The 10000-nt window shown below is 46.0% G+C and overlaps 1 protein-coding gene across 1 annotated transcript in view; it reads left to right on the top strand.

The window, feature by feature from the left end:
* Positions 1 to 10000, top strand: part of LOC122254279 (glutamine-dependent NAD(+) synthetase-like) — a 46146-nt gene that overhangs the window by 33503 nt on the left and 2643 nt on the right. Inside the window, exons 11-13 of the mRNA XM_086532942.1 lie at positions 2740 to 2954; positions 5804 to 6044; positions 8099 to 8266. Coding sequence (XP_086389068.1) covers positions 2740 to 2954; positions 5804 to 6044; positions 8099 to 8266 — 624 coding nt within the window. The remainder of the gene's footprint in view (positions 1 to 2739; positions 2955 to 5803; positions 6045 to 8098; positions 8267 to 10000) is intronic.

Raw genomic sequence — 10000 nt, 5'->3', positions numbered from 1 at the left:
TCGCAATAATTACAAGTGCTTTATTATGCACATTCAGACAAAAGCCAATGCTGTTTCATATTCTGACGATAGTTTTGTTATTTCTCTGCAATTCTTCATTTATCAACATATATTATAATACTGTTCTCACATATTTTATCTCCTCACTCTATTTACATTTATCTCTCCTTCCTTTCATCCCTCCCTCTCCTAACGCAACTACAGCTACAAAGCACACTGGTGTCCACTACCGACGACTTTGAGTTCTAGATAATCCGCGGTTGTGTCCACGTTAGGAATGTTGATAACTCAACGCCCGCAGTTTTATCCTCAACCCTATTTTATGAGAAATCTATATCCGGACCCGTTGTTGTTGAGGTCTAACGTTTAGTTTGCGATACATCACTGGTCTGAAGTGTTCCTTGGCTTTCTGGACCACTTACAAGTTTCCTGCATGTCCTGACCTGGCTTCCTTTGTGTCCAGTTATGCATATTTTCCTAACTTAGATTCCTTTCTGTCCAGTTATGCATATTGTCCTAATGTGGCTTCCTTTGTGTCCAGTTATATATATTTCCTTAACTTCCTTTGTGCCCAGTTATGTATATTGTCCTAACTTAACTTCCTTTGTGTCCAGTTATATATATTTCCTTAACTTGGCTTCCTTTGTGTCCGGTTATATATATTTCCTTAACTTCCTTTGTGCCCAGTTATGCATATTGTTCTAACTTAACTTCCTTTGTGTCCAGTTATGCATATTTCCTTAACTTGGCTTCCTTTGTGTCCGGTTATGCATACTGTCCTAGTGTGGCTTCCTTTGTGTCCAGTTATGCACATTTCCTTAACTTGGCTTCCTTTGTGTCCAGTTATGCATATTTCCTTAACTTGGCTTCCTTTGTGTCCGGTTATGCACATTTCCTTAACTTGGCTTCCTTTGTGTCCAGTTATGCACATTTCCTTAACTTGGCTTCCTTTGTGTCCAGTTATGCATATTTCCTTAACTTGGCTTCCTTTGTGTCCGGTTATGCATACTGTCCTAGTGTGGCTTCCTTTGTGTCCAGTTATGTATATTTCCTTAACTTGGCTTCCTTTGTGTCCAGTTATGCATATTTCCTTAACTTGTGTGTGTGTATGCATATATATATATATATATATATATATATATATATATATATATATATATATATATATACACATATATGTGTGTGTGTGTGTCTGTGTGTACACACACATACACAATAAGATACATCGTAATCGTAAGAGTATACCCAGCTGACTCATGTTCCTCCCTCGTTCTATTAAGACATTGTATGTATATGTGTGGCAGCGGGGGGGGGGGGGATGACTTCCCAATCGATTCTTAATTACGTTGATTGCAAAGAATGTTGCGCCGTTGGAATACTTAGGCTTTGGGCGTAAGTGATTTCCGGTATTTATTGATTTAGAAGGGATATATCTATTTTGAATTAATAACAAAACAACTTATTTGTTTGTTTTGATGATCGCAAGAAAGGAAAAGACAGAACACAATATAAAGATTTAGAAAATATCCTCTTTGATTTTTTTTTTCTTCTCTTTCTCACGTTGCCTTCCTTTCTTCTCTTTCTCTTCCTCTTTCTTGAGACAGGTAAGTTGATGGTTATCCGTTTTCCCTCCCTCTTAAAAATAACCCATCTAAACCCTTCTCCCTCCCTCTCTCGTAAAACGACCCCCACTCAATGCCCCCCCCCCCTTCTCCTCCCCACTTTCCCCTCACCCTATTCATCTCTCACTAGCTCCCACCTTATCCCCATCTTTCACTATCTGCCATCTTATCCCCCTCTCTCCTTCACCTCCCTCTTTCCCTCTACATGGTTCCCCTCCCTATCCTTTCTCTATAACCGACGTATTTTGCAATTGCTACTCATATTCACCATTGCTATTGTTATACCGATTCTGTGCATGCAAAAAATATATACGCACATGTTCATTTCTCTGTACCCGATCTTATAGTTCGTGCAATGCCTTCAATTCATAAGGTTCATACAGTATCGCATGTAATTCTATCTCAGTATGTACGTATTTAAATCCCATTCATTTATACATACAATTTACACGCGCTTGCTCACTTGTTTTGTTCAATATATTCTGTCAACAAAAGCAACACCACAGGCGCTAAGGACTTGCTCGAAGTCTGAGATTAATAGCCTGATCCTTGAAGCTGCGAGAATATCTCTGCTTGCATCAGAAAAGAAAAGAAAAAAATAGAGATAAAGAATATATCAGAAACATTAAGATAAAATACCGCTACAAGAGAAGGATTATATGGTAACGTATCTAATTAAGAGGATTTGAGAACCACGGAGTAAAAATATACGACGCATCATCTTTTCAGTGAAAGGTGAATGGAAGTCGCCACGATACGAAAGGAAAAAAAAAAAAATAAAAAAATACTTTCGAGTTTGATTGGTTTCCTCGTCAAATTGATCCCAGTTACATTGCCTGGCGAGTAGTCTAGTCTGATGGCTGAGGCTGTTTCGTTTTCTGTTTCGCAATACGCTGATTCGTATTTTCATTCGTCATCATTACCGTTTCTGAAATCCTCAAAGAATACCACGGTTATCATTCAATAATATTATAAATAGGCGAAATAGTGGGGGAGGAAGAAAAGGAGAAGGAGATAAAAGAATAGGAAAAAGAGGAAGACAAAGAGGATCCTGCTGGTAAGGACACAAACCTCCAAATATTTTACAGTCTTCTTCTCTCCCCCCCTCCCCCCCCAGGTCTCGACCGATGAGAAAGAGGTGAAAGGTGAAGATGAAGAGGAAGCCAAACAAGAGTCCCGTGATGACCAACTCTTGCTCCTGACCTCGGCTAACTGTGACCTCCTGGCAAGTGGCGACTGGGTCAAATTCGGTCACATTTCCGGCGATGTGAACCTGTTGGGACGATTTCCTGAGGAAGTGGTGAGGGGAGCGCTCGCGAGGGCGTCGGAAAGGTGAGGGAGAGGTTGGAGGTGGAGGTGGAGGAGGAGGTGGAGGTGGAGTTGGAGGTGGAGGTGGAGGTTGGAGGTGGAGGAGGAGGAGGTGGAGGTTGGAGGTGGAGGTGCAGGTGGAGGTGCAGGTGGAGGAGGAGGTGGAGTTGGAGGTGGAGGTGGAGGTGCAGGTGGAGGTGCAGGTGGAGGAGGAGGTGGAGGAAGAGGTGGAGGTGGAGGAGGAGGTGGAGGTTGGAGGTGGAGGTTGGAGGTGGAGGAGGAGGAGGTGGAGGTTGGAGGTGGAGGTGCAGGTGCAGGTGCAGGTGGAGGTGGAGGTTGGAGGTGGAGGAGGTGGAGGTTGGAGGTGGAGGTGGAGGTTGGAGGTGCAGGTGGAGGTGGAGGTTGGAGGTGTAGGAGGAGGTGGAGGAAGAGGTGGAGGAGGAGGAAGAGGAAGAGGTGGAGGAGGTTGGAGGTGGAGGAGGAAGAGGAAGAGGAAGATGAAGAGGTGGAGGTGGTGGAGGAAGAGGAGGAAGAGGTGGAGGTGGAGGAGAAGGAGGAGGAGGAGGAGGAGGTAGAGGAGGAGTAGGAGGAGGAAGAGGAGTAGGAAAAGGAAGAAAGAATAAAGAAGAGGTAGAGGAAGGGGGAAAAGTGGGATGAGGAAGGGAGAAAAAATGGGAGGAGGAAGAAGAAATAAAAGAAAAAGATGGAGGAGGATGAAGAAGAAGAGGAGGAGAAAGAGGGAGGAAGGTAAGGAGGAAGAGGTAGAGGTGGAGGAAACTGAAGAGGAAAGAGAGGTGGAGGTGAAGGTGGAGGTGGAGTTGGAGGTTGGAGGTGGAGGTTGGAGGTGGAGGAGGAGGAAAAGGAAGAGAGAATAAAGAAGAGGTAGAGGAAGAGGGATGAGGAAGGGGGAAAAGTGGGATGAGGAAGGGAGAAAAAATGGGAGAAAGAGGGAGGAAGATAAGGAGGAAGAGGTAGAGGTGGAGGAAATTGAAGAGGAAAGAGAGATGGAGGTGGAGAGGAGGATACAAAATAAATTATATATCCCAGGGTGCTAAGGCTCCATTGCCAACAAATGTAATTAGCTGATTCTCGCCAAATTAATTTCGGTGAATGGGTTACGTGTAGATATTAACTAACTCCAATTAATTAATCGTGAGCATTATCATATCAAAATCAAGTTGCCGTATACCAAAAAGGGATAGTTATAATGAAATAATAATTAATGAAGAAAAAAAAAAAAAAAGAACACAATGGAAGAAAATTATAACTAACGTTCCCCAATATTATAATATGTGATGTGCAATCCTTGAAAACTGTTTCTAATTTATAATTGATAAAAAAAAAGATCGTGTCCAGCCCCTAAGCACAGCAAAGAGAGACGATGAGGAGGAGGAAGAAGAAGAAGAAGAAGAAGAAGAAGAGGAGGAGGAGGAGGAGGAAGAAGAAGAAGAAGAAGAAGAGGAGGAGGAGGAAGAAGAAGAAGAAGAAGAGGAGGAGGAGGAGGAAGAAGAAGAAGAAGAAGAAGAGGAGGAGGAGGAAGAAGAAGGAGGAGGAGGAGGAGGAAATATAACTTTGCTTGTATCTTTACGGTGATGCAATACTTCGATAAGCTGATTCTTCCAGCGACTAGTTAATTAATAATTTAATTGAAATCACACAGGAGGATAGCAAAACACCGTTGCCTGGCTTAGAATGAGGCTATTTCCTGCTCAACGAGTCTTATAGTTATAAGAGATTTCGTGACGTCATAAGCTGCGTCGAGCATCGTTCGTATAAGATGAAATTTGTACAAAAATTCAAAATAAATGGTACAGAAATCAGATATGATTATCGTTAGAATATGGGAAAACTGAGAATAAATATTTTCTCATAATGAAATAGACCAAAAAAAAAAAAAAAAAAAAAAAAAAATGCATTAAGTGAAAATTTCTTAATCAAAGGCGAGGAAAGGTAAAAAGATGAAATGTGAAAGAATTACTCGTACACGTTTAACAGATGAAAGTACAGAATGAAAGGATAAATTGAAGCAGAAAGGAGAAGAAAAACGAACAAGACGTAAAACAAGACATGCATGTAAGACAAAAAGGAGAGAAAGAAAGAAAGAAAAAAAAAACGAGGCTAAGATATAAAAGAGTATACATGGAAAAAATAAACCAAACCAATGATTTATAGTCCAAATATCAAATCAAACATACAGTTTTATTAAGCCAATAAGTATCAATCAAATGCTATTAAAAAAAAAAAAAATATATGCTCAACACCAAGTAAGCGGGAATCATCCCCAATTGTCATACAAGTTAAAACATGTCGAAGCTAAGCTGGGTATAATATATGTTGGTTGAGTCATACGGTGAAGTTATAACTCCACCACCAAGCAGACAGGCGTCTAGATAAGTAGGTAAGTAAGAAGGTAGACAGGCAGGCGATAAAGTAGGAAAAAACAGGCAGGAAGGTAGGTGAGAAGAAAGATAAACAGATAGATAGATATACCCGCAGCGACAGGTAAAAAGTCTGACAGATAAACAAAGACAAACTTGAAAACAGACAGAGAGACAGATAAATACATAGAAATATAGATAAAGAAGAGGTGGGTGTACATAATACGTCGATAATGCAACTAATGATAACATTAATGAATCAGATGATGATGCTAAAGATGATATCAATGATATCAATGATGACGAAAAAGTAATCAAAATTAATAATAGTAATCGTGATGATCATAATAATTAAAAAAAAAGGATAACGATCATAATGACAATAATGATGATAGTAAAGTCAGGAATGATGATTAAAATTCTAATGATAATAATGCTGATAATTTACCCTCCTCTCCTCTCTCCCTATTATTTCTTTCTCATCTTTCCCCGCAGCTTCGCCCTCCCTTCCCTTGGGGCCGTCCTGCGTGAACACGAGATGAGGACGAAGAAGAACAAGAAGAATCACGAAGAGGGAGAAGGAGAAGAAGAAGAAGAAGAAGGAGGGCCAGACGGTGCCTTAAGCCTGGAGGAAGTGGCACTGTGTCGTCAGTTGCAATACGGCGAGGGATGTGGCCCTTACTCCATGTTTGGAAAGCTCTGCTGGCTGTGGGGGGGCAGGTGTGGGGTCCAGGAGGTGAGGTTGAGCTGGGGGGGAGGTGGGGGGAAGGGGGGGTGGGGTGGAGGGGTTGAACAGGTAAAGGTAGATGGAGGTTTTGATTGGTGAGGTGGATGGGGTGGAGGGGAGGTGGAGGGAAGGGGGGGTGGGGTGGAGGGGTTGAACAGGTAAAGGTAGATGGAGGTTTTGATTGGTGAGGTGGATGGGGTAGAGGGGAGGTGGAGGGAAGGGGGGAAGGGGGGGTGGGGTGGAGGGGTTGAACAGGTAAAGGTAGATGGAGGTTTTGATTGGTGAGGTGGATGGGGTGGAGGGGAGGTGGAGGGAAGGGGGGAAGGGGGGTGGAGTGGAGGGGTTGAACAGGTAAAGGTAGATGGAGGTGTTGATTGGTGAGGTGGATGGGTTGGAGGGGAGGTGGAGGGAAGGGGGGAAGGGGGGGTGGGGTGGAGGGGTTGAACAGGTAAAGGTAGATAGATGGTTTTGATTGGTGAGGTGGATGGGGTGGAGGGGAGGTGGAGGGAAGGGGGGAAGGGGGGGTGGGGTGGAGGGGTTGAACAGGTAAAGGTAGATGGTTTTGATTGGTGAGGTGGATGGGGTGGAGGGGAGGTGGAGGGAAGGGGGGAAGGGGGTGGGGTGGAGGGGTTGAACAGGTAAAGGTAGATGGTTTTGATTGGTGAGGTGGATGGGGTGGAGGGGAGGTGGAGGGAAGGGGGGAAGGGGGGGTGGGGTGGAGGGGTTGAACAGGTAAAGGTAGATGGTTTTGATTGGTGAGGTGGATGGGGTGGAGGGGAGGTGGAGGGAAGGGGGGGTGGGATGGAGGGGTTGAACAGGTAAAGGTAGATGGTTTTGATTGGTGAGGTGGATGGGGTGGAGGGGAGGTGGAGGGAAGGGGGGAAGGGGGGTGGAGTGGAGGGGTTGAACAGGTAAAGGTAGATGGAGGTTTTGATTGGTGAGGTGGATGGGCTGGAGGGGAGGTGGAGGGAAGGGGGGGTGGGATGGAGGGGTTGAACAGGTAAAGGTAGATGGAGGTTTTGATTGGTGAGGTGGATGGGGTGGAGGGGAGGTGGAGGGAAGGGGGGAAGGGGTTGGGGTGGAGGGGTTGAACAGGTAAAGGTAGATGGTTTTGATTGGTGAGGTGGATGGGTTGGAGGGGAGGTGGAGGGAAGGGGGGAAGGGGGTGGGGTGGAGGGGTTGAACAGGTAAAGATAGATGGTTTTGATTGGTGAGGTGGATGGGGTGGAGGGGAGGGTGGGGTGGAGGGAAGACGGAGGAGGGAGACCAAGGAAAAAGTACCGAATGAACACGAATTCCGGTACGGACGGGTGTTTTTGTTTCTATAATTTTCTGAAATAGTCAGATAGATAGAGTTTTCTGGAAGGCTGCCAGAAATAAGCGATATCAGCTTTATTTGTATACAATCATCTTTTGAATCCTATCGAGTACACAAAGTCGGAAGCATAGAATTGCCCCCCACCAAAAAAAAAAAAAAAAAAAAAAAAGAGGAGAAGGAGGAAATAGAAACAGGAAGTGAAGGAGAAGGCGGAAGAAGTAGAAGAAAGAGAGGAGAAGGAGAAGGAGGAGGAGGAGGAGGAGCAATAAGAACAAAGAGAAGGAAAACGAGGAAGAAGTGTGAAATGTAGGAAGTGAGGCAACAGGGAGCGAAGTGGATGGTGGATAGTAAGACAGATAAGTGCATGGGATAGAAAGAAAGGGGAAGGAGAGAGAGGTGATGGAAGGAAAGAGAAGGATTAGCAATCTCATTTGGCTGCAGGGGGAGAGGTGTGAGTCGGGGGGGGGGGGGGGGGAAGGGGGAATGGTTAAGGAGGTGAGGTATGAATAAAGATTATGAATATCAATGAATATGGAATGCATAGTCAACAAATACATACATAAAAATAATGATGATATGATAGAAATAATAATAATGATAACAAATAATTCAAAACAATGATACTAAGGCAAATAATATCAAGAAATATCTGATCATAGTATCATACGTACAATAACTCCTAATGATTATGATAATGATGATGCTATTAGATAAACAAACAAATACACATTTCCCATGTTCACAGATCGCGAGGAAAGTGAAGACCTTCTTCCGCAACTATAACAACTTGCAACACAAAGTCTGGACTGCAACCCCGACCTGTTACGTGCCAGGCACAGGGCCTCTGCAAGATGCCAGACCTATAGTCTCGTCGCCAAAATGGACGTGGCAATTCAACGCTATTGATCTTGTGGTGAGAAGGAGGGAAGGGAGGAAAAGAAGGAGTGAAGGAGGGAAGGGAGGAAAAGAAGGAGTGAAGGAGGGAAGGGAGGAAAAGAAGGAGTGAAGGGAGGAAGGAAGGAGGGAGAGGAGGAAAGGAGGAGGGATAGGAGGAAAGGAGGGAAAGAAGGAGGGATAGGAGGAGGGATAGGAGGAAAGGAGGGAAAGAAGGAGGGAATGGAGGAAGGAAGGAGGGAGAGGAGGAAAGGAGGAGGGATAGGAGGAAAGGAGGAAAAGAAGGAGTGAAGGAGGGAAGGGAGGAAAAGAAGGAGTGAAGGGAGGAAGGAAGGAGGGAGAGGAGGAAAGGAGGAGGGATAGGAGGAAAGGAGGAAAAGAAGGAGTGAAGGAGGGAAGGGAGGAAAAGAAGGAGGGAGAGGAGGAAAGGAAGGAGTGAAGGGAGGAAGGAAGGAGGGAGAGGAGGAAAGGAGGGAAGGGAGGAAGGGAATGGAGGAAGGAAGGAGGGAGAGGAGGAAAGGAGGAGGGATAGGAGGGAAGGGAGGAAAGGAAGGAGGGAATGGAGGAAAGGAGGGAAGGGAGGAAGGGAGGACGGAGAGGAGGAAAGGAGGGAAGGAGGGAAAGAAGGAGGGAATGGAGGAAGGAAGGAGGGAGAGGAGGAAAGGAGGAGGGATAGGAGGGAAGGGAGGAAAGGAAGGAGGGAATGGAGGAAAGGAGGGAAGGGAGGAAGGGAGGACGGAGAGGAGGAAAGGAGGGAAGGAGGGAAAGAAGGAGGGAATGGAGGAAAGAAGGAGGGAGAGGAGGAAAGGAGGGAAGGGAGGAAGGAAGGAGGGATAGGAGGAAAGGAGGAAAAGAAGGAGGGAGAGGAGGAAAGGAAGGAGTGAAGGGAGGAAGGAAGGAGGGAGAGGAGGAAAGGAGGAGGGATAGGAGGAAAGGAGGGAAGGGAGGAAGGGAGGACGGAGAGGAGGAAAGGAGGGAAGGAGGGAAAGAAGGAGGGAATGGAGGAAGGAAGGAGGGAGAGGAGGAAAGGAGGAGGGATAGGAGGGAAGGGAGGAAAGGAAGGAGGGAATGGAGGAAAGGAGGGAAGGGAGGAAGGGAGGACGGAGAGGAGGAAAGGAGGGAAGGAGGGAAAGAAGGAGGGAAGGGAGGAAAGAAGGAGGGAGAGGAGGAAAGGAGGGAAGGGAGGAAGGAAGGAGGGATAGGAGGAAAGGAGGAAAAGAAGGAGGGAGAGGAGGAAAGGAAGGAGTGAAGGGAGGAAGGAAGGAGGGAGAGGAGGAAAGGAGGAGGGATAGGAGGGAAGGGAGGAAAGGAAGGAGGGAGAGGAGGAAAGGAGAGAAGGGAGGAAGGGAGGAAGAAAGGAGGGAGAGGAGGAAAGGAGGGAAGGGAGGAAGGGAGGAAGAAAGGAGGGAGAGGAGGAAAGGAGGGAAGGGAGGAAGGGAGGAAGAAAGGAGGGAAGGGAGGAAGGGAGGAAGAAAGGAGGGAGAGGAGGAAAGGAGGGAAGGGAGGAGGGAGAGGAGGAAAGAAGGGAAAGAAGGAGGGAGAGGAGAAAAGGAGGGAAAGAAGGAGGGAGAGGAGAAAAGGAGGGAGAGGAGGAAGGAAGGAAGGAGGGAAGAAGGAAGGAGGGAAGGGAGGAAGGAAGGAGGGATAGGAGGAAAGGAGGAAAAGAAGGAGTGAAGGGAGGAAAGGAAGGAAGGAGGGAGAGTAGGAAAGGAGGAAAAAAAGGAATGAAGGGAGGAAGGAAGGAGGGAAGGGA

The sequence above is a fragment of the Penaeus japonicus genome, unplaced genomic scaffold (genome assembly GCF_977035675.1).
Source record: "Penaeus japonicus unplaced genomic scaffold, GWHDUDI00000001_assembly GWHDUDI00000038, whole genome shotgun sequence".
NCBI lineage: Eukaryota > Metazoa > Arthropoda > Malacostraca > Decapoda > Penaeidae > Penaeus > Penaeus japonicus.
Note: the sequence above shows the minus strand (reverse complement) of the source record. Positions and strands in the feature narration are given on the sequence as shown.